General features: G+C 39.6%; 1 protein-coding gene across 3 annotated transcripts in view; it reads left to right on the top strand.

Annotated features, from left to right (window-relative positions):
* LGR4 (leucine rich repeat containing G protein-coupled receptor 4) overlaps positions 1-21214 on the top strand; it is an 88046-nt gene extending 66832 nt beyond the window's left edge. For 2 of the 3 annotated variants that reach the window (XM_074918078.1, XM_074918079.1), the window contains 14 exons: positions 3138-3353; positions 4023-4094; positions 6357-6425; positions 7018-7089; positions 7176-7247; positions 7954-8022; positions 8436-8507; positions 10123-10188; positions 11235-11306; positions 12245-12316; positions 12621-12746; positions 14090-14217; positions 14870-14944; positions 17964-21214. In XM_074918078.1, coding sequence (XP_074774179.1) covers positions 3138-3353; positions 4023-4094; positions 6357-6425; positions 7018-7089; positions 7176-7247; positions 7954-8022; positions 8436-8507; positions 10123-10188; positions 11235-11306; positions 12245-12316; positions 12621-12746; positions 14090-14217; positions 14870-14944; positions 17964-19240 — 2458 coding nt within the window. In that variant the 3' untranslated portion in view covers positions 19241-21214. The remainder of the gene's footprint in view (positions 1-3137; positions 3354-4022; positions 4095-6356; positions 6426-7017; positions 7090-7175; positions 7248-7953; positions 8023-8435; positions 8508-10122; positions 10189-11234; positions 11307-12244; positions 12317-12620; positions 12747-14089; positions 14218-14869; positions 14945-17963) is intronic. The other variant, XM_074918077.1, reaches the window with a different exon arrangement.
* The last annotated feature ends 2839 nt before the right edge of the window (positions 21215-24053 follow it).

Raw genomic sequence — 24053 nt, forward strand, 5'->3', positions numbered from 1 at the left:
ATATTTGCAAAGAAGTGACAGAGAGCCAGAAAAGCGCCCTCTTTCTCCTTCCAAACCTCCCTGCTCACCGACAGCGGTGGGTGGTGGTCGTCTTTCCCCTCCTCTGTTTCACTGCTGAGGACAGAAGATGAACACAGCAGGCTGGGTGGCTGTGGAGAGCCATCAGTTTAAGATGCAGAGTTACCTGGGTACTCCGTCTGCTCGTGCTGGGGGACAGAGGTCTTGGCAAAGCAAGTTAGGGATGGGGGTCCCTCATCTTCTCCATGACCCTCTTTGTTTTCCCTGGCTGAGAGTTTGGCGCTCTCATTGCACATGTCCATCCTTCCTCTGGCCATCTTCTGTTTTAGCAGTGGGAGAGGAGAAGCAGGACCTGGGGCTTCATTGTATGTTTTTGTTTTCCAAAGTCTGCTAGAATAAACGGAATGTAGCACAGAACACAGTGAAAGTACAAACATAGACATAGACAAGTAGTCATTAAGGACTGAAGCCTGCCTCTGGAGTGTGCTGCTTCTCAAAAAAAAAAAACAAAAAACCCCACAACCAAAAACCAACCTCCAAAAAACAACACAAAGCAAGGGGGGAGGGGCAGGGAGAAATTAGTTGGAGAAGACTCGGATATGTTTATTCCACTGGAAAATAATTCTTTTGATCTTCAGGTAGGTGTGTGAATTTAGGAGAGAGAAGAAAGACAGGTAATTTCTAGTTTTGTTTTCTTTTTCTGAAGCAGAGCCGCAGGCTTTTTTCCTCTTCCCTCCCCGCCCCCCATTTTTTTTTCTTTATTATCATCAGACATTTAATTTCTCTGAAACGTTCCAGTCTCAGTGCAGCCTGAAAACATTCAAACAGAATAGCGTACACACCTGTCAGACCATCGGGCAAATGATAAGGGGATGCCAGTATATAACCAGAGGAATTAGCTCTTTGATGTATAGCTTTAGAGCTAATGGCACCTCACTCATCTTAGGAGAGAGCCTTTGACTGCAGACAGTTTTGTAAGTTCCCACTTGTATTAGTGTATTTGTTTCTTAATGTGATGTATTTTTTGACTTTTTATTGCATGGATATTCAGCTGCTGTTTGTTGGTTTTTTTTTCTAATAATTTGAAATATGTAAAGCATGTACATCACACCACCACTCTGACGGAAATGGATTAAGTGCATTAATTCTTGATCAAGCTTATCTTCTCCCTTTGGATTCAGGCAACATCCTTTAAGTGCTGGGGTCCAGAAGCGCTTTTGCTACAATTTAAGTTGCTGTGACTGTGCCCAGAGACAAATGCAACGCAGTCACTTGGACTGCTCTGCCAGCCCAGAGAGGGACGGGATGAATGGTTGGATGTATGTGGTGGCTTCTTAAACTAACTCAGCTAGACTTTCAAGAGCATGTCTGATCATGGCTTTAAACACAGCAAATGCTTAATATAACTTAAAACCTGTGCTGATTTGTATTGTAATGAACGTGGATGCTAATGAAGGAGAGTATATGTGTGTTGTGTCCCCGGAGAGCAGCATACACACCGTAACTGGTACACCAGTTCTTTCAAAGCAGTTACGCAAGATGTTTTCTTCCACGTTTGCAGCGAAGTCACCACGGTTCAGCTGTGCGTTGACCTAGAGAAGACAGCCTCTAGGTCAGAGGACAGTCAAACATTGCCTGTTGCTCTCAGCCGTACACTGGCTCAGATTGGTTACAGTCTTTTTTTTTTTGTCTCGTGGGCAATCACTGCTGACCTTTCCTCTCACCTCCTCATGAAGAATAGCACTTTATTAATTTTTTGCTTCTTCCTGGGTCATCCCTCACTGCTGCTCATTCCTGGGGCTTCCATCTGTGTAAATCCAAGCTTAAGCTTATAGAATGGGTGCGTTTTCTCTTTTTGTCCCTGACACACCTGGTTACACAGTGTAGTGTCGACAAACCTGAACCAGTCCCCGTCTGTGTCTTTTGCCTGCCCTGCTTGGCAGTGATGCTATCAAGTAACTACCCTGCTAGTGTAGGAAGATCGGCTCAGAGCACATGGCACAAGGAGAAGGCACATGTCATTTTGCCTGAGAGTTTCTGTGGTCGCTGCCAAAGCCGACAGACAGTGGGTTGCGGTATCAGGTTTGTCAGTTGTCACGGATCAGGATTCGGGGCAAGAATCTGACGGTAACACCTGCACCTCCCATCGTGAGGGCTTCACATCTGGAGCTGGAGCTGAGGATGTTCATTTTAGCCTAGGTTTCTAGATATGGAGTTCTTTTTTTGTTTTGTTTTTTTTTTTATGCTTTGAAACCTGAAGAAGTGGTGAAACCCCATAGCATAGGTGAGCCAGTAACTGTAGCAGAACTAATTGTTGCACGTGGTTTGACTTTTTGTATGAAAGATGGGTGCTTTCCACGTGTGTCACTGCTGCTAATGTTTGCAGTCGGAGTTCATTTGCGGAAAAAGCGTGATGGCAAATCCAGTAATGTACAATAGTCAACAGTGCTAATGTGATATTTTACATTTTGTGGTGGAGAGTGTTAGAAGGGATCAGGTGCAAGAGTGAAAGAAACTTCTTGGATTTAGTTGATATAATGTTTTATTTGTTGGGATAATTCATAACTCTGTTCAAGAACCACTTTTAATAATCTTATTCTCTAAAGTAGTCTCTACAGGTGTATAGCAGTACCACAGAACAAAGTGTATAACTGTATACAGTGCTATTGATAATGTAGCTATAGAGATAATCAGTTCAAATGAGTAAATGCCTCTGCAATCTTTGATACACTGTCAAGCTCCCACTTTGACAACTTGTTCCTGTATTAGCAGCTGGGGGTTTTGTGCTGGGAAGATGTTTGTAGAGTTACCAGTTCACTTTGTTAACATGATTATAAGCATATGAATTTGTTAAAAATGTTTTATTAAAAAGGTCTGAGAAGAAGTTTTTTATGAAGTTTTGTTTTATGGACTCTGCATTTATCTTGAAAGAGTGTTCATTCATCATTCAGTAAACCTCCAAATTTCCAATATTAAATTATTTCATTAAAGCCTATTTAAGCTTAAAAAATAAATCGGAAGGAATAGGACTTTGATATTTTTACTTACCTGTAGTTTGTGAGTTTACTATGTGAGTTCTTTCTGTGTTTACTATGTGAGTTCTTCCTGTGTTAACACAGGCGTTTAGATGCTAACCATATTACCGCCATACCAGAAGACAGTTTCGAGGGTCTGGTGCAGTTGCGTCACCTTTGGTTGGATGACAACAGTTTGACAGAAGTTCCCATCTATCCGCTCAGCAATCTGCCCTCTCTGCAGGCATTAACGCTGGCTCTCAACAAAATAACGCACATTCCCGACTATGCATTTACAAACCTTTCAAGTCTTGTTGTTCTGTGAGTATTTGTAATTGTTTTTCATAGCTCACTTTGATTCTCTCCTCAGTTACAGTTTTGGTTACACTAGGATGGCGTTGAAAATGGTATTTTGCCATGTTTCAGCTCAGTTGTCTAGTAACAGCCTATACCACCAACATGAGATGATACTGTGTCTACTAGACAACCTGCTGAAGGTTTGCTAAAGACTTTCTCCTAATCAGAAAGTCAAATGGGCTATGGGTAGTGAGTGACGTATATTTTTCTGACATCTCATTTTACTAATGAATATTTCAAACCAGTGGTTGTCAGAGAAAGCTTTCAGAAGTATTAAAAGAAGAAAATAATATCTGCCACAGACCTGTTTCTGTGTAGTCTTAAATATCTCCAAGGACGAATATGAAAAATTAGTTTGAGTTACATGTTTAAATCATATTTTTATCATGCTCCTGGATAGTGAGTAAAGGTTTTAAGCAGTCTGTCTTGACTGCAGGCAATTTATTCTGTTCCCATATGAGGATGAAATATTTCTGTCTGGAAGTGAAAGACATTCTTATGCATAATCCACCCCATGCAGTGTTTTTTTCTAAACAGTTTAACACTCTTTATTTCATAGAAATACCTGCTAGTTTGTTAACTTATGTGAAATCATTCACTTGTTTTCATACTTGTTTTGTTTTTACTTTTTAGACATCTTCATAATAATAAAATAAAAACTATAGGAAAACACTGTTTTGATGGGTTAGACAACCTCGAAACCTTGTAAGTATGCTTCTTAAAGTAATTTGTTGTTCAGCGTTTGTCTCATTGTGAGCTTAATCGAGGTTACTTTACTGTTATGGTGAAAATTTTACAAAGAAGGCATGTGTGCACTGCACAACACATACCACTGACACTTAGGTCCAGCGCAGGGTCCGGAGCCGAAGGCTAGTATCAGTGCAGTGCTCCACCAAAGCTAATTAATTATGTTGAGAAGCAGGTAAATATTGGCATGGGTGAAAAGTCACAGTGGATGGTGTGGCTCTAATGTTCCTCGCCCTGATGTAGCTGCTGTCTTTGCATAGCACTCCACTGAGTCAGGTGGATCTATCAGAAGTGTTTGAGTGGCCCTGTGAGTGATAAGGGACAAATATTTGTTTCTCAGATTTACTGTAGGATTAAACATATTTAAGATACGCTGCCAGAACTGTTGTGTGACGCTTGGAGGTTTCTCGGAGGGCCCCAGCGGGGTGTTTCTCCACTGCTCCTCCATTACTGGATGGGCACCACTGCCTGCCAAGGAGCCTGTTGCTAGCGCGTCCCCACAGCTCCCGAGCTGATCCTCTGCAGGCTGATAGAAAACAGCCCAGCTCCTCGTTCCCAGCCTCTTCTACAAGAGATTCACCTGAGTTGACTTCAAGTATTGGCAAATATTAAGGCAATGGACTGGTTTATCTGAAACAGTGAGCCTTATGTTCCTTCGAACAGAAACAGAAGCATTCCTCCTTGGCAAGGAATGGCTTTCAGCCACTTGGATTACATTCCCCATTTCCCTTTGGCTCACTCGATGAACGTCTAACAAGCTGTATCTCCTTCAGTGCTGCATTTGATAGAATCAGAGAATCGTTTAGGTTGGAAAAGACCCTTAAGATGATCGAGTCCAACTGTTAATCTAACACTGCCAAGCCCACCACTAAGCCATGTCCCTAAGCACCACATCTGCACATCTTTTAGATACCTCCAGGGGTGGCGACTCAACCACTTTCCTGGGCAGCCTGTTTGAGCGCTTGACAACTGTTTCAGTGAAAAAAATTTTCCCGATATCCCATCTAAATCTCCCCTGGTGCAACTTGAGGCCGTTTCCTTTTGTCCCATCTCTTTTTACTTGCAAGAAGAGACCGACACCCACCTCGCCACGACCTCCTCTCAGGTAGTTGCAGGGAGCAATGAGGTCTCCCCTCAGCCTCCTTTCCTCCAGACAAAACAACCCAGTTCCCCCAGTGGCTCCTCATAAGACTTGTTCTCCAGACCCTTCACCAGCTTCGTTGCTCTTCTCTGGACACGCTCCAGCACCTCAGTGTCTTTCTTGTAGTGAGGGGCCCAAAACTGAACGCAGTATTTGAGGTGCAGCCTCAGCAGGGCTGAGTAAAGCGGGGCGATCCCTTCCCTAGTCCTGCTGGCCACACTGGTTCTGATACAATCAGGATGCTGTTGGCCTTCTTATTATGCTTAGGAGAATGCTAAATAAATAAAACAGATGGAGGCCAAGGTCAAACTAGTGACAACCTCTGTTAACATGAGTAGTTTGGATGAGTCCAAGAATGCTGCTTACTCCAACTGTCTTGTCATTCTCTTAGAACCTCAAGTAATAAGAAAATGCTGTGTAAATGTGTACAGCAGATAAAAGACTCAGAATGTTTTTGCTGCTCACAAGGAGTCCCTTTTGCAGGAAAAAGACTGTAGCAGGTTCTGACATTACTGCTAGAATGGTGACAGGTTGACTGAGATTTCAGCAGATCCTTATCAGTGCTGTGTACTGATTCAGTGTGATGAAATTTCCCTCTGCTGCTGTTCAGTATTTATAATTTTTTCCTACAAGGTCTGCTATTGCCTAATAGCTTATTTACTGATGGTTTTATAAAACCTGAAAGAAAAGTTTTCTTGGTAAGCTAATAAAGAGTAGTCATTTGTATCTGCTTTTTTTTTTTTTTTTCCAGAGCTTTGAAATCTTAGTTCATTTCCATGTAAATTACATCGGAGAAAAATCTGTGAGGTGTTGAAAAATACTGAGCTTCGCTGTAAAGAAATGTTATTTGACTTAATGTGAATAATCCTCTGGATAATATTTAATATCTTGCCTAAGTTATTAGCAGGTTATAAAGCATGTAAAACATCAGAAGACTAAATCTAAGTTAAAGTTATTTTATGGTGTAGTTAAAGATGTTCTGAGAACTTTTTACTTTCATTGCATTGTCTTAAAAACTATTTTGACAATTCATGACCACTATTAAGAAATTTATAATTTTCCTGCTTTGTTTCTTCCAGGGATTTAAATTATAATAACATGGTAGAGTTCCCTGAAGCCATAAAAGCACTCCCAAGTCTAAAGGAATTGTGAGTATTACTGATTCTTCTTTTTTACCAGTTCTCTTTCTCCTTTCCATAAATAAAAAGAGAAAAGAAATTCCTGGATTTAAGAATGCTTTTCTCATTATGCAGCAACCTAAATCAGATTAAGCTATGCTAAGTGAAGCTATAATTAAAAGAAAATATAATCATCAGCTAGAGAGGGAGCTTATTGAAAATTATTTTGGAGTTATATAAGCAAGCAATTTATTCAGGAGAACCATTAGCATAGATCTTAATCATGAGCTGGTTTTGGCCTCCAGTAACAGAATAAAGTATTCACTAATCACACGTTTTCCTTGTTCCCTTCTTAAGAGAGAAGCAAGAAGAGAGAAAGCACAGGATCATATTTTGGTCAGAATAGTTTCTTTCCAATCAAATATTTTCAGTTTAGCTGATGTGCAGCAGACAGAAATCATACCTTCAAAGTTATTCCTACAGATTGACTTGTTCCTATTTAACTACAATCCTATTTTTGTCAGGATTGGGAATTGAGTAGGTGTGAAGAAAATGATTATTGGTTGACTCTACCGGCAGTATATTTTTAAATGTTGGTTTTCTTCTTTGCTAATATCTTTAGGGGATTTCACAGTAACTACATTTCCATAATTCCTGATGGTGCATTTGCAGGAAACCCCCTTCTAAGAACAATGTAAGTTATTTTCATGCATCTATTTTTAGTCTTAAGCAGACAGTAACTGTAGGAACAATGATTGAAACATGTTTTTCATTTCCCAGACATTTGTATGATAATCCTTTGTCTTTTGTGGGGAACTCAGCATTTCAGAATCTGTCAGATCTGCATTCACTGTAAGTATCCTCTCAACTATATAGTACAATAAATGGATATGACGTGTTGTGGCTAAGAACTCAAAATAACTACATTTGCTGACTGCCTCTTACCTTATAGGTTTTTTGCAGTAAGCTTTAATAAACATTGCTATTTTGGGGAATATCCAGTTTTGCTAAGAAGCTGTAGTAAATGTGCTCCACAAACTTTTTTTTTTTTTTTTAAAGTCTGCATTACCTTGCGTAAGACGCATAACCTCAGGCCAAATGCTCAGGTTCTTACTTAAACAAACTGCAATATGTCCTAGGTGGTTTTTGAACAGGGATGTACATTGTGAGAATGTTTTGCAGGTTAGTGCATGCATGCTTTCAAAAGATATCAGTTCTGGGGGTGACGAGTAAGCAAAATGGAGTGAGACTTGAAACTCTGAATTACAAACTACCTAGGAGTTTATTCCATTTTCATATGTGTATTGATACGACTTTTCCAGCCTGATGAATTCCAGTTGTTTGCTAATGGAGGAGTAACTTATTAAGCAAATTACTAGTATAAGTAGCAGTGAAAAGTCTTATCTTTTACACACTATTCATGTTTAAATTTTTTTTTAAAAAGCGGTAAGAACGTTAGAATATCTCCTTAGTGAAAATTTCTACCTGATAGCAGGATGGAATGTGACAATTCATTTACGTAATAGTTTACATCTAACTTTCGTGGGGATTTTTTTAGGGTCATTCGGGGTGCCAGCATGGTGCAGTGGTTTCCTAATTTGACAGGAACCGTTAATCTGGAGAGTTTGTAAGTATCTTTTACAGAAATAATTTTCAATAATTTCTTGGTTTTGCCTCTTGTGGAGTGAATATTTAATTAGTGGACCTGAAGAGCAACTAGATACATGTTCTCTTCCTGTCAATAAATGTAATTACATAGCATCCCTTACTATGGTACTTAAGTGTCTCTTAAATATTTTTTTTAATAGGGTGTGCTGACAACAGCCTATGAAAAGGCCATTGATACTAACCCCCCTCTCACAGAACTGAAAAACAGAAAAGTTGGCCTCTTCCAAAAACCAAACCAAAATAAAATTTTGGTTGGTGAATCTAGCACCCCAAGTGCTGAGACACCATCCTTATTCTGCTCTCACATATGCTTGTTATGCCATCTACCATCAACAATGCAAACATACATATATGGGCTTTTTTTTTCCACAGGACTCTAACGGGGACCAAGATAAACAGTGTTCCTGTTAATTTATGCCAAGAGCAAAAGGTGCTACGAACTTTGTAAGTATACACATTGTGCTTCTATTTTCATCTGCATCAAAATGTTTTAAAAGAAACTTTAATCTGATTTAAGGGAGAAGTATTGGTTAGAATTGCTCATCCTAGTGGGTCTATCAAAGCTGGAAATCTGATTCTAGTTTGTTGATTCTTCAAATCAAGACTCATAGCAGAGTTGATGTAATGCCTTACGTTCCTAAAACAGGGGGTTCCCCTTTATAGAGATGCACTGTATTTCTTTCATATCAAGTGAAGCTTCATATTTTAAAAGATCTGCAAGGTGGTGCTGCAGAACAGTCTTGGCATCTTCAAATTCACTCTGCCACTGTTAATTCTTAACACAACAGTAGTCATCTACATTCAGAGGTTAAGGGAGAGTTTAATTATAGTGCTTTGACTTTTTGTGTTTGGAAACGCAGAGAGCATCGGGAACCAAGAGAAATGCAGATGAGGATTAGGAAGAGAATAGTAATACAAAGGCAAGACAGAAAAAGCAGTAAGGATGTGTTAAAATTAATGCAAAAAAACCCCAAACTGGTAAATGAAACCACTGGAAGAGGAGAGGCAAAGCCATGTTTACAAAGGATACAGGCAGGAAAAGTTGGAACAAAAGCAAGTGATGAAAAATGGAGAAGAAAAATACGTTCTGTTTTATAGAAGGAAAAAAATGGGGAAAAGGAATGACGAGGTAGGATTATTTTCAAATGGCAGTTTATCTTCTGAACAGAAATTTGAGGTTTGTTTGCAAGTCTCTTGTCTCCCTTTTTCGCTTCATAGTTTCACAGAATATTCTGAACTTCCATAGTTCTGCTCAGGGAGGTACCAGCACAGTAAATCAAAATTTGCACCAAATTCCTGCATTGCATACCATCTATCCAGTTTATTCTAAAAAAGCAGGTTATCAATAAACTTTTTTAGATCACTAGTCTCAGAATTTAGGGAATACGCACAGCATGGTTTTAGGGTATGCTTATATCCAGATGCAGAGCTGAAAGCAGGGAAATAGAATATAGAATCAAATTACTGGTTGGGAGGGGTCTCATGAGCTGTTGAAGACACACTGAAGACACAGCCTGTTTCTCCATTACTTTTCAGTTACAGAGCACTAGTTTAAGTTGTTAAGATTTGTCAGAATTTTGGGATGAAATTTTTTGTACGTTTGCTTGCTTTACATCACTGTTTGAATATTTCAGGAAAGTAAAAAACCCACTTCACTGAATTCAGAGGCAAACGGGGAGAGAGAAATGTAACTTTTAAAAAGATTACACGAATAGAGTGATTAGAAGGCAACGAATGAACATTTTACAGAGTCGTAGAGGCAGCCTTATTTCTGCTGTTTGCTGACTGTTGCAAGCTTGACATAGCAGTTATGTCTTTCTACACCTTTAGGTGTTATATATGTATAATCAAAGTATATAGTGGGGCTAGTTAGGACAACTGTGGAGAGATCACACTTGTGATTCCTCTCATGCTTTTTCTCTAAATTGCCCTTAGTTTTTCCACAGAATGTTACTAATGGGAAGATTTTACTGCCAATCCATTTAATGGTTACAGGTGATGAGACGTTTCAAGTAGAAAAGAGTTGAACTAAGCACTTCTCCCATTTTCTGTTTTGAAGGGACTTGTCTTATAACAATATAAAGGACCTCCCAAGTTTTAAGGGCTGCCACTCCTTGGAGGAAATGTAAGTAGAAATACATGTTGTTTATTTTTATTGCCTCCTTAGCATGCTGAGTCCAAGTCTCTAGAAATTTTTTTCCTTCATGTTTGATCATAAGTTTCTAAGATTAAGAAAAGAGAGAAATAATGGGACCATCTCATGCGAGGAGTGTGCTGGACGGAGAACTTAACCACTTGTGCTTTCCTCAATCAGCTAAGGTTTAGTTGTTCCTGTAGCACAAAAAAGGATGAAGGACACCTTAATCCTGCATTTCATCAAAGTATTGCTCTACACATAAAAGGAATGGGCTTTATGTGTTTTCCTTTCTGCCTCCTATCTCTTCCACTCTTCTTCAGTTTCCTCCAACCATCAGCCTGTGGTTGTGAAAATTATTTTTCCTCTGGTCCCTGTAAGACACATTCAAAACCCATCTTTGCTTTTCCATACTTCATTGTTTTAAAGCTTCTTAAGCTTCATTTCCAGACCCTACACAATTTTTCCTGCCACCTTCTGTTCCAATTTCTCCTTCTACCTCTACTGCACTCAAGTTTCTTTCCTCTTAACCAGATTTTGCTCTTGGCATCTTCAGGCTTGTTATACACATGGTTCATTGTAAAGGGAGCTAGTGAACTGAAAGTATAATTTGTCCGTTTGCTCTAGAGGTGTTTCTCAACATTTTACTTTCATAAATCTGTATTTTGAGAAATGAAAGTGCACCCAGGGTTAGAATATTCCTAAAGATTCCCTGCAAAATGAAGTAGATTTGTTTGTGACTCTTGAAAGTTCACAAAGTGTTACTTTTAGCTTGGAAGTAATTCAGTCCCCTCTTAACAGTCCCTTCCAAATTTAAATGAGTTGAGAATTGAGACTGAGCAGAGGTGCCATGAAAGAACCTCATGGTTGTATTAACATGACTAATGCAAAATACTTAGTTTGCCTACAAGGGGCGATGAGAAAAATCTTGCCATTGGTAAGGCTGAATCTGTGTATTAGCAGGCACTGAGCTATCCCTTGTTTGAAGTCAGCCCAGTTAGCCAATAAAGTTCTGTTTCTGCTTCTTCCCTTTGCAGTTCCTTACAGCATAATCAAATCCATGAAATCACAGAGGATACCTTTCAAGGACTGTCCTCCCTTCGTATCCTGTAAGTGTACATAGCTGCATACTGGGAAAAAACAAGATAATGGTTTTGATTCCCATGTAAACTGATGTCAGGGTTTGGGTACAAATCTGATTGATGACAAAAGGCCAGGTGTGCTGGATCCTGAGGTGGAGCAAACCATGTGCAAGAGATACTAGAAGAGCTGGTTTCAGTCCCTTTCTAGTCTCCATTTTGGTTTTCTAGCCTACAAAGGTATTTTTAAAATATATATATGAACGAATACAGGAGATTTTTTTAGGTAGTCCACTCTTTTGCATTATATTATTGCTGTATTATTCTATGATACAGTATATATTGGAGAGATCCTATCTGTTTTTCTCAGGAGGAACAGACCAGTAAACAAAATTATCCCCTCCCCTTACATTTCTAGGTACATGAAGATTATCTAGGAACACTGAAACTATCAGGAAAAAAAAATCCACAAACTGACAGGTGTTTTAAAAGGAATGTCATAATATAAGTTGTGGTCCAGCAGGAGCTGGATCTGGATTTTGAAATCCAGCAAAGCAGATGCCCTTCTGCTTGTTCTTCTGTTGTCTTCCCCACCCCTACCACACGTGCATTTGTCACTGAAGGGATAGTCCTGGCACCTTCAGCCTGGGAATGGATGTTGCCAGAGCCAGCCTCTGCCTTTAGGAGCGCAGGCCCAGCTGCTAGTGCCAGGGAGGAAGGGAAAGGGGGAGGAATGGGAGATGGATCCTGCTCTGGGAATGACATGAAGCAGGATACAGCTGCCTTACCAAGGGATTTGGCTGCTACTGCACCTGGCTGACTGGGGAGAGAGGGGAAATGGGAGGGTTTTTCAGCTTTTCTGACAAGGGCGTAATGTATTTGTCACCTTAGCTTTTTTCCTCAGTACAGTCGCTGTTACAAAGTTTTGATGAAACTGCTAAAATAATCTCATTTGGCATTCATTGCAGTGACCTCAGTAGAAACCGTATCCATCAGATCCACAAGGAAGCTTTCACCACCGTTGGAGCTATTGTTAACCTGTAAGTGGGCTATTCTGTGCAGCGACCTCCTGCCTCTATTGTTAAACTGCTGAGATAGTAAATATTTTTAGTTTAAAATTGATATGTGCCTGCTGTGTGTTTCATCTGTGTCAGTCACAAAACCTCTCGCTAGCTGGACGTATGCAGGGCACGCATCTTTAAAGTGCCTGCTGCACTGACAGGCATTTGTCAGACCACAGCCTCGGTACGAGACTTTAAAAAGCCTTCCTACTTCAATGGAATGTACGCTATAGGATTTTCAAACTTACTTTGTTGTAACACTGTCTTCATATTCACATTTCAGAGACCTAAGTTTCAATGAACTCACTTCAGTTCCAGCTGAAGGATTGAGTGGACTCAACCAGCTTAAACTTGCAGGCAATTCTGAGTTGAAAGAAGCTTTGGCAGCGAAGAACTTTGCAAAGCTCCGGTATGTTGGTAAATAGCACCACAGAGTGCCTTACTTATTTTGACAGCAGCAAGCAACATGACAGTAAATGAAGGCCCTTTAAATAATACAACAAATGATCAAGCCCTTTGAGTCCTGTAGTGCCTTAATGTTGGCATATATAAAGGGGCATCTGACTATTCTGGTATAGAAGCCATGTGCAGACAGTTTTCTTGGAACCTTTTATATTTTTCCTCCACTGCTTTTCAGGCAGATACCATCTGACTTTGGAGTGGTGGTTTGGGTGGTTTCCATTTGTGAACTGAGCACATCTGTCTTTCACAGTGTGGAAAGTGGGAGCAGACACGCAGGTGTTTGAATCCGTAATCACCACGCTTTATACATACACTGTTTATTCTTGGAGGCAAACGATAAGAGCAACAGTAATCATTCAAATGGGAACCTGGTACTGAGTTCAGTGGGAGGTGCATCAGATAGTGATTAACAGCTTTGCATTTTCAAAGATCTTTCTGCACATTGAGAAGAAGTACTTAAAAAAATGTTTCCCATACTGTCTGATGGAAAAAATGGAGGTGAAGATAGTGTTAGTTTGTCTAATTTTGCCAGCAAGAGAATCCATGTCGATTTTGGAATCGGGCCTCAGCAGTCCTGTGGAAACAGCAGATTGGTTTTTAGGTTTTGGTCTGTGCTTGATGACTAATGCATTGTGGGATCCTTTAGACTGATGTTCCTCCTAAATATTTACAAGAACAGAAATCAGGAACAGTACTGCAGACAGTTGATATTGTAGCCTTGAGTCAGGAAAATTATCTTCTGGTCTGCTATTATCTCCTTGTTTATGTGGACTTTTTAAAACTCTGTATGTGCAGCTGTAGTTCTTCTCTACCAGGATTAATACTATGTGCCATTTCTGTCAAACACACAAAAAAAATAGAAGGAAAAAACCCAATTATTTTGGGGCCACAAAATGAAGAGTGAGAAGTAAAGATGTAATTTTTAACATTGTGGTCATCTGGGAATTAACTTTCTTACAAAACAGTTATTCTTTAACTTAGTTTTTAAGTTTCATTTGTACAGCCACGCCACAAACACTGATCAGAATTTGGTTTGTGTATGGAGTAGGATGAGTAATAAAGAGCTAAACGTCACAGAATTTTCTTTGTACTCCTTGCAGCAGACAAGGCTTGGATATATCACCTATCCTTTATCTCAGTGCAAAAGTTCATCAGAAATTATTACAACTGATCCAATTTGAAATACTTTATTAGCAACCATGACAAAAACAAGCTTCAGTTTTTAATAGATGGTAATCTTAACTTCAGTTACAGTGGGTAACACTCCTTGTTGTTCTGCCTGTATTTCAGGTCACTCTCTGTACCATACGCTTACCAGTGCTGTGCATTTTGGGGTTGTGATTCTTATCTAAACTCTAACGCTGAAGATTCCAGTCACCAAGATCAAGGTGCCTCGGTGGATCGTGAGAAAGGTAAGGGTTAAACCATTGTATTCAACTGGTTGTATTACTTTGGGACAGTCTAGACCAAATAATGGTGTATGTTGTCTTTGTATAAGAAAAATTGGAAGATATAAATGTTTATAGGGGTACAAAAGCTGCCTCTGAAAGTGCTTAGCAGTTGCTTACAGATTGGCAGTGCCCTGTTCGTTCCAAACGTGTGAAATGGATTTATCTGCCAGTGTAAGATTTGCCTGGGTTTTTTTTTTAAAAAAAAAAAAAGAAAAAAATTTCTAAACTGCCAGTATTGTTTCTGTCACTTTCTGCCAAAGCAGAAAATGTTTTATGGTTCTCAGCGTTTTGACCTTCCTGTTCAGACAGGGCTTGTCTTTCCACTGTCAAGGCCGGTAGGTCTTTCCCCAGCGATGAAGGATGTTGCTGTTTTGTTACAAAGATTTTGTGAGTAGCTGGGACAGGCAGCAGGAACTGTTGCAGAGATTTCTGCACTGAGCTTTGGACTTCATGCGGCAAACCAGAACAGCTCCACTTGTTAAAGGCTTGAATGCTGGTGAAGTGTTAGGTCTTTGATCTTTCAAAGGACTACTTCCATCCTAGGCAGCTTCACTGCATTTTACTTTTTTTTTTTTTTCTTTCTACAACTAACCTGTTTTTCATTTTTACTTGGATACAGCTGATGCAGATGTTCTAAGAAATGAGGAAAATGAGGAACTGGGACAGACTATTATTCACTGTACACCAGCAACAGGTAAATCCTATAATGTGCTTTAGCCACATTGTGAACTTCAGGCATGGTGTTATGCAAATAGCTGTCTGCAGAATTACATGTTTCATTCCTCGTAGCTGTTCTGTACACCAGAGATTAAATTCTACAATGCTTGGGTGAAACTTCATTTGATGACAGTGTTGTTTTGGATGAGTGATCACAAAGATTTGGCTCAGCTTTAGATGCATAATGCTATATTGGAGAACTAGGGAAAAAACAAGTTTGTTTCCATAAGCAAAGCAGTGAAGATTGTAATACTTCTATGTGGAGCCAGCTGTGTTTAATGCACTGCCCTCTAATTCTGCATTACTCTTGCCAAAGAGATGAATGCTCATCTATTTCAGTGAGAAGTTGGCCAGTGCTTTAAAAGCTTAACTCAAACTTCTGTCACTGGTGGGTTTAACTAAGCTTGATGTCTTTGCAGGAGAGGGGATGAGGAGCACTCAGGTTATGTGTTCCCCAACCCTGCTATAGACTCACAAACTGACAGCAGAGGGCTGTTACAGGTACCTTGGGCAGACAGTAGCATCTTAAACTGCTGCAGATACTTGAGAAATGGGTAGCCTCACTGGCATACCAGAACTGCTCCAATTCAGGCTTGAACAGTCCAGGAGTGTTAAAAGTCTTTGATCTTGCAAACAAACGTTTTCATTCTAAGCAGTTTAGTTGCTGCCCTTCTGCTTATCTTCCTCCAACTGCAAATTTCCACACATGGTTCCACTCGGCTCCTAAAGCGCTTGCTGTGGTGCCTCCTATTTCCCTGCCGTTGCCACGGGCTCTCCAGAGGATTCCTTGTGTACATCTTGTACCCTCCTGCTTGCAGAAACAGAAACACATAGATGGGGGGAACAGTACGCTTCCAAATGAAGTTACTTCTGGATGAGCAGGGGTTTTCCAAGTCTTGGTTCATTCTCTTCTCCTAAACTGGTATTTTACATCCATTATGAAAATCTGTTCACTCTTCATCTTTTGGGCTAGCTCCAGCTTTAGTATACAGACTATCACAAGGATTTCTTGATCAGAGCCCAAAAAAATTGTGGTCAGAAAGTCAAATATATTATAAATGTAACTGTAAATGATCTGAGAATTAATTTGACCAACGTTGCTTATTTGCTTTTGATCTCCTGTTCACAGAATGAGAATTCAGATGGTGTGTTACATGGGTTCAGTCTTTAAAGCTTTTAGCTCTCTCTTTTTGCCCATGCCAGAGATGCTATAGCTCTAAAAGGAACGAAGAGCTTGTTTTACAAGTTCACAATTTGCCTTGTTTTTCACCAGTCCCTCCCATACTAACAACTTGTTTTCTATGCCACGCTGTCGTCTGGTCTTAAGTAGGACACTCCACCCACCATGTAAGTTCTGAATCATTGCTCATCTCGTAGATCCACTTTCTGCTTTGCCTAATGGCAGGAATGGATTGTGAACAGTGGCACTCAAGTAGCGCAGCACTGAAAGCTGTGAAATTCATCCCTCTGAGTGTGAATTTCCCCCAGTGGACTGGGAATATTAGTAAGAGAGGAGGATAACTTCTAACTCTAAGGATAGTTAGGCCTTGGGAGAAAGACAGGAAAGCATGGTGGGGTTTGTTTGTCCAAAGATGCCTCACTGTACAGCTACTAGAAAACAAGACTTCAAACTGATTTTGGGAGCACAGCATTGACATTTTACAATTTCTTAAGTAGGAAGTCGTTTTTACTTTTAAGTAGACTCATCTTAGCAGGTATTGTTGCATCATGTGAATGTACTGTAAAAATTATTCTGGCGAGGATGTCTCGGGAATACCTGCAAAAAAAGGGGATTTTACTGCTGATTTTACTGGTCCGATAATCCAGTTAGCACCATTATTTCTTGCCCAGAAATGAAGCTTGCTCGTTTAAACAAACAAAAAGTTTATTTTTTGACTTGTCAGTTCAGTAATTTCTGGAAGTTGCTTTAAGCCTTGGGAGATTTTTATACTGACATTTAATGGTTCTCTGCAGTTGCTCAGCCCACGTTAGGGATGGGTTGTACTTAACTTCCACCTGCCTAAAGGGAGGGCATGAGCTGCGCAGGCTGAGTCTGGCCTAGAAGCTCCAGCCTGAGGTGCAGCAGAGTTTGGCATTTTTCTGCTCTGCCTTCAGCTCCCAGAGTGCCTGACTGCAGGGAGAGATCCCCAGCTATTGTGCTTCGGACAATTAGCAGTGCCTAATGGGGATGTAGGAGAGGTTAAACTCTTCTAATTGTTACTTAAAATCAGTAGGATTTCCCTATGGAATAAATAGCAATTAGAAGGATTAGAAGGGTAAGCAGTGGTAGTGACCTTTTTTCCTTGCCTTGCCTCCTTTTATTTTCCTTGTTGGACTTTTTTTTTTTATTGTTTAAGCTTTTTTAAGTGACAAAAGAAGAAAAAAAAATTAATTTTCCCTATATTACTTTCCAAGCTCACAGTGACTTTCAGTAATGAGGGTGGGGGAAAGGGCTTGTGGTGAATAGGCTTGTCCCTGTTAAAGCTGATTAAATTGAATTTGTCGGCTGTTTTACGGATGTTTCTCGTGACCAAAAGTTACTCCAGAAGGCATGTTTGTGGATCATTTTTTGAGAGAACATGTTACTTCTAAAAACTTCTTTCCCCTTACAAGTCAGTTGTGAACATGTGCTTCTATTTTGTTATTAACTTTTTTATGAAGTATGAAATCTAAAGAAAAGAAAAATTATTTAGGTGGCACCAATAAAAACTACTTTGAGTAGCTAAAAGTTAATTAAGCTTGTTTAGCTAGCTTGTTTATACAAAGTATTCTCGAGTGACCATTCATCTCAGTAATTTTTATTTCAGGCATAATTAATTAGTAAATAGCTTCAATGGAGTAGTTTATTTTCAACTGACCTATTTAGCAGTTCAGTTGTGTACTCTATTCATGAATTAATGAGGAGTGCACTTGTAATACCTTTTGAAAATCTTGCTTAGTAAGGCCTGATTTTTTTTTCCTAAATTGCTTGTCCTTCTGTTTTGTTTTTCTTCTAGGTGCTTTTAAGCCTTGTGAATATTTATTGGGCAGCTGGATGATTCGACTTACTGTCTGGTTTATTTTTTTGGTTGCTTTATTCTTCAACCTGCTTGTCATGTTAACAATATTTGCATCCTGTACTCCGTTGCCAACTTCCAAACTGTTTATAGGCCTGATTTCTATCTCTAACTTATTTATGGGAGTCTATACTGGTATTTTAACTTTCTTGGATGCTGTCTCTTGGGGAAGATTTGCTGAATTTGGCATATGGTGGGAGACTGGCAGTGGTTGCAGAGTTGCTGGGTTTCTCGCAGTCTTTTCGTCAGAAAGTGCCATTTTCTTCCTGATGTTGGCAGCTGTTGAACGGAGCTTCTCTGCGAAGGAGATCATTAAAAAGGGGAAAAGCAATCGCCAAAAACAGTTTCAAATTGCGGCAGTTTTTGCTTTCCTGTGTGCTGTGGTAGCGGGATGCTTACCACTTTTTTATAAAGCGGAGTACTCGGCATCACCCCTTTGCTTGCCCTTCCCCACTGGAGAAACACCTTCGTTAGGTTTCACGGTAACTTTAGTGCTCCTGAATTCATTAGCATTTTTGCTAATGGCTATTATCTACACTAAACTGTATTGCAACTTGGAAAAAGAGGACCTCTCCGAAAACTCACAGTCCAGCATGATTAAGCATGTGGCTTGGCTAATCTTCACGAACTGCATCTTTTTCTGCCCTGTTGCATTTTTCTCATTTGCACCATTGATCACTGCGATTTCTATCAGCCCTGAAATCATGAAGTCTGTTACTTTGATATTTTTCCCATTGCCTGCTTGCCTGAACCCAGTCCTGTACGTCTTTTTCAACCCGAAGTTCAAGGAAGACTGGAAGTTGCTCAGGCGCCACATGACGAGGAAGACCGGAGCGGTAGCGATTGCCGTCAACGCTCAAGGGGGCTGCGCCACGCAGGATTTTTACTACGACTGTGGCGTTTACACCCATTTGCAGGGTAACGTCGCCGTGTGTGAATGTTGCGAATCGCTCCTTTTATCCAAGCCCGTGCCCTGTAAACACTTAATAAAATCACACAGCTGCCCCGCGCTGGCAGTGGTGCCTTGCCAAAGGCCAGACGGCTACTGGTCGGACTGCGGCACCCAGTCAGCCCACTCTGACTACGCGGACGAGGACGACTCCTTCGTGTCGGACAGCTCAGACCAAGTGCAGGCCTGCGGCCGTGCCTGTTTCTACCAAAGCCGAGGATTCCCTTTGGTTCGTTACGCCTACAACATACCGAGAATGAAAGACTGAAAAGGCTTTTTGCCATCAGCTGTTCTAATAAAGAGGTATAATGCTTCGTAGACTGTTGCCTGTTTTGACCTTTCGAGCAGGAAGCACTTTTGTAATCATCGTTTCGTGTCGTTTGTAAAGAAGGGAAGCGGGCGGTAACTTCTTGAGCCATACATTTAAAAATAATTAAACAAATAAATCGATTGCCCTGACTGTAAATAATTGGTAAACCAAATTTGTTACCCGATATTTTTACTCTTTCCACACGATAGTGGTTTCTTTTATACAGTTTTTTACATGCTAATGGTGTGTTTCCACTTTGTACTCCAGTTGTACTTTGCTTCTGCTGTTGGCGAGGTAAGTTCTGTTGATTTTTTTTTTTTCTGCCAAAGCACAATATAAAGGACAGCTGTTTAATATTAAAGAAATTATTTTTAAATGTGACTTTTCTATAATTAAGCAAAAACTCTCTTGCTAGCTTTGTATAGTGTATTCAGCATTGAATCTCAGGATGAATTTTACTGCAGGGCCAAAAAAGGGATTAATTCTCCCATATGTAACTGTGACAGCAATATAGGAATACCATGTTTGCTTAGTATTTCAAGCCAACGTTCAGTTTTTAAATAAGGTTTTGTTACAATAAAGCACTTGCAATCCACAACATCTGTAGACTATGAAATAAGAATATTAACAGCTGTCGGGAATAAAAGGGTTGAACACATTTTTCCAGTGATGATGCATTACTTCAGGTGAACCACAGCAACTTTCTTCAGTATTATGCAGTGGGGTCACACTGTTGGAAGGAATATCAGTGCATCAGGGGGGTGTTAGCAGTGTTGTCAATGTATACAGCTCACGTCTTTGCAGAAAAACTGGCTAATACTCGGCAGCCTGTTGAATGTTGCAGCACCCCAATGCTATCTATGAATAGACTGAGATTTTAGCAAATGGAGGGAAAGCAGAAAGCGATTTTGCAATAAAGAAAAGCATTTCTCCAAGTATTTTACTGAGGGTGAAGTACACTGTGCAAAGTCACTGATTTTCATGTAAATCAGTGCAGTATTTTTAAACCATTCAAGTCCTGAGACCCAGATGATTTAAGTACAATCGTTGATCCATTTATCTATATTTAGCTTGAAATTTGATCGATATAAAGTTATGAACGCATGATTTAAATAATTATGTATGTTTCTTGAACAATACGCTAAATCAAGAGCAAATCCACTGCCATCCCAGTTACTCTGGAGACACTCTTCATTAAGATTTAAAGCTAGATTGCTGTTTTGAGAATTAAACTGTATATACTGTTCATACAATGAATTTTTATCTTTGTATTGTAAATTATTTGATAGAACACATGATGGGAAATGTGGCTTCAGTTCATTTTGTTAATTAAAGCTACCTCCTAAACAATAGTGGCTGCCAGTAGCAGAATGTTTAAAATGTGGTTTATATACTTTTTGCATTGTAAATAGACATGGTTGTATATTGTCACTGTAATAAAAACAGAATCCTTGTATATCAAAATCATGTAGTTTGTACAAAATATGGGAGGATTATTTACTGTATGCTGTTAATTTTGTAAGCCAAAATATTCACGTGTAAAAACAACAGAGAAGAAAACCAACCCAGAGTTCTTAATTCTTATATTTACACTCATGAATATTACATCTGCAATTAGCATGGAATGTTACACTGAAAGCAAATAAAGGGTACATGAATATTGATTGTTATTTATCTCTGTTTTTCACAATTTAAGGCTGAAAGTGGTGCACATGTGAAATTATTGAGCATAGATGACATGTCATCTGCTCCCCGCTACATGTGGTGAGAGTTTCGGGAAAGAATTGCCAGAAAAATAAGAAAATTGTCAGTTTACAAGTGGATTTATGATCTTTGGCTCATGCTGACTCTTGGCATGCAAAAGGTTAAAACCTTCAGAGAAGTGTTTGCCCTGTTACAAAGCAATCTCTTTAATAAAAAGACATTATCGTGTATTGTGTTTGAGTTTGAAATGTTTTTAGTATGGCTTGGAAAATCACACAGATGATGATTCGGGGGGTTGATACTATTTCTATGCCGAGAATTGTAGGGTTTTTTTAAAGGCTTATTTTTGTAATGAGTCCTAGTCTGTTCCACATTCCCTTTGTTTGCCAACCAGTCGCAGGTAACGAGAATACTTCTAAGAAGAATACTTCACAAAACAGACAATAAATGTCAGCTGCCATTTCATAATCAGTAGGGAAGGAAATCCAGCCATCCAGCTTCCAGAAAGCCCGTTGTGTTCTCAGTGTTCTTGAGTATGGATTTATTTTTTGTTTTACAAATGAGTCTTCACTTGAAATGCTATTAAAATGGTCAGACGTGTGATCTACTTGGAGTTCTCGTATTTCATTGTACATCAGTGGTTTTGGAATTGCAGTTATGCTAATGGCTAACTCTTCATGCAGTCAGCCCAGTGTCTTCCAACACACACAGGTTCTAGCTGCTGGTAAAGGTGAAAGAATACAGAGAGTAGCTACTGAAATCAACCCGTCAAGATGCAGTGATGCTAAACTTGCCTGTTACAACATCACCAGGTGCCCAACACCTATGGCGGATCACACGAGGAGAACCCAGAGAAACCCAGCCACCAGGTACTTAATGCTTCCTTTGTTGGGTCTTTGCTGGACAAGCTCATCTCAGCAGCAGGGCGTGATGTCGTGTTCGGATGTTCACAGCTGCAGCAGGAAAGCCATCCCCTGAGAACTCGCTTCTTCTCCTCCCCGTTCCAAAAGCCATGTCAAACAGATGGGGACAACTTGCTGTAAAGCTGCGCTGTGTAAGGCTTTCCAGTGACCTCTGTACAAGGGGCTTTCAGAGCTGTCACTCGGGCAGCCACCTCCTCAGCTAGGCAAGGAAAGCTTCCTAATTTCAGTTGTGAGACTCAAGCAACTGAAACCTCACAAGTTACACCCTTCTGGGGTAAACCCTCTGATTTTTCTAGAGTCTAAAGCTAGCTGAAGCTGTTCTTACAGTGACAATGTCACATACCTTGCTTCCAAACTCCTCTAAGCAACTGTTGTACTGAGCTCCAGTTGGATTTAGCAGACAAAAAGAATTTGCTGTTGACTTTAAAGGGAAACTTACGGTAAGGAGAGCATTTTGTTGTTGTTCTTCCTTACCTGCTGTTGTGAGGAAGCAGCTTTCTACGGGGGAACAGAGTCACAAGTAAAATTGCCAAGGTTGTTGCTAAGGTATTCTCTACCTTTCCTCCCATTAAGAGTGTTTCCTTACAGACAGCTATTAGCCTGCTCTGGGGCAGTATGCTGGTGAGATCTCTTAATTTGAAATGGAGCCTTTTTATTCTCTTACAAAAATAATGCATCTACTTAGCAACTTTTTGGTCTAGATCCCTTTTGCCCTTTTTAATTTCTTTCCAGTATAATTTCCTGTGTTTAGTCATAAATTTAGTCAGAAATTTTAAAGTTATACAAAGATATTTTTCTCCAATCATTCTTTTCACCTTGATTACTATTTTTAAGCCTTAAGTTTTAATTTACAGGGTAATATTTTTAATTAAAAGCACAATGCAAAGATTGTTTCATACATACTCTTCAATTTAATAATTTTTAATTGCATAGATCGTTTGATCTTTAGCTGCTAGCATGTTTATTTTTAGCAAGAGACTTTTTTTAATACTACCTTTCACATATTGTACAGTAGAATCTGACTGATTTATTCTTAGCACTAGGGTTCAGCTGAAGATGATTCAGTAAATAAGGAAGTGAAATCTGAAATGGGATAATACATCCCAAATTACTGTTTTCTTTGCTGTTGTATTACTGTAAGAACTTGGGAGATCAAATGGCCACATATGTTGCATTCATGGTGCTACACTGCTATAAAATACCATTTAGGTTTTAACTAAGAAATACTAGTTAATGGTCACTGTGGTATTTACCATAGGGAAATTATTTAGATTTTAGGATAACAAAATGTAAAGTGTCTCACTGGTTTCCAGTAACAAAAGCATAACCAGTAAATGTCTTAAAAATTTCAGTCCAAAAATGAGCAAATAAATCTGTTACTGACACTTCAAAAGAGGAAAAGACTTTGTGCAGAAGCATAAACTAGCTAAAGAAGCAAAGACTGTTCAAAAGTAGGAGTGCTGTGATCTCCAACTGACAGAAACCATGTTGAGTGGGAATCCTGCTATTGATTTAAAAATACGGGATTTCAATATAAATGTGTTTCATAGAGTTCTTGCTCATCTTAAGGCCGCACTCCACGAAAGCAGATGGCTCCACATCTGCAGTCAACAGAATCTGGACAGGGACTAGCAGTGGGACAGTGTATTGCAAAGATGAAAATACACCGTACCGTGAAGGAAAACTGAAGCAATACAAGACCTCTCAGATTTCACAGCCTCTAGTCAAGCAGAACTACAAATGCAGGCACAAAAATAGCCAGTAGACGTGTGTAGGCAGTGCTTGCTCAGCTCTGACACCAACTGCGGAGCCAAGTACCTTTCTTCCTCGCTCTCATGACTGCCACACCGTTTTTCCCCAAGCTGGAAAATCCAAAGACTTAGGAAGAATTCTTAAATTTGACTGTATGTGGTTCAAATTTTTGATTTTTTTTTTTTTTTTTTTTTCCTAGGCTGCAAGTAAAATTAAGATACGCATTCTTCAAGCTTAAGGCATGTTGTCTACGCCTTAGTTTGTGCCTAAATTTACTAAGGTTTTTTTGGTATGATTATTTTTATGCTTTTTCTGTGCTCCTGAGTGAAGGTATGGAACTAGACATTACATCTGAAAGCAATCTTATCTGATGCTTTTCATTAAATCTGACT

The sequence above is a fragment of the Athene noctua genome, chromosome 14 (assembly GCF_965140245.1).
Source record: "Athene noctua chromosome 14, bAthNoc1.hap1.1, whole genome shotgun sequence".
In the NCBI taxonomy this organism is placed as follows: Eukaryota; Metazoa; Chordata; class Aves; order Strigiformes; family Strigidae; genus Athene; species Athene noctua.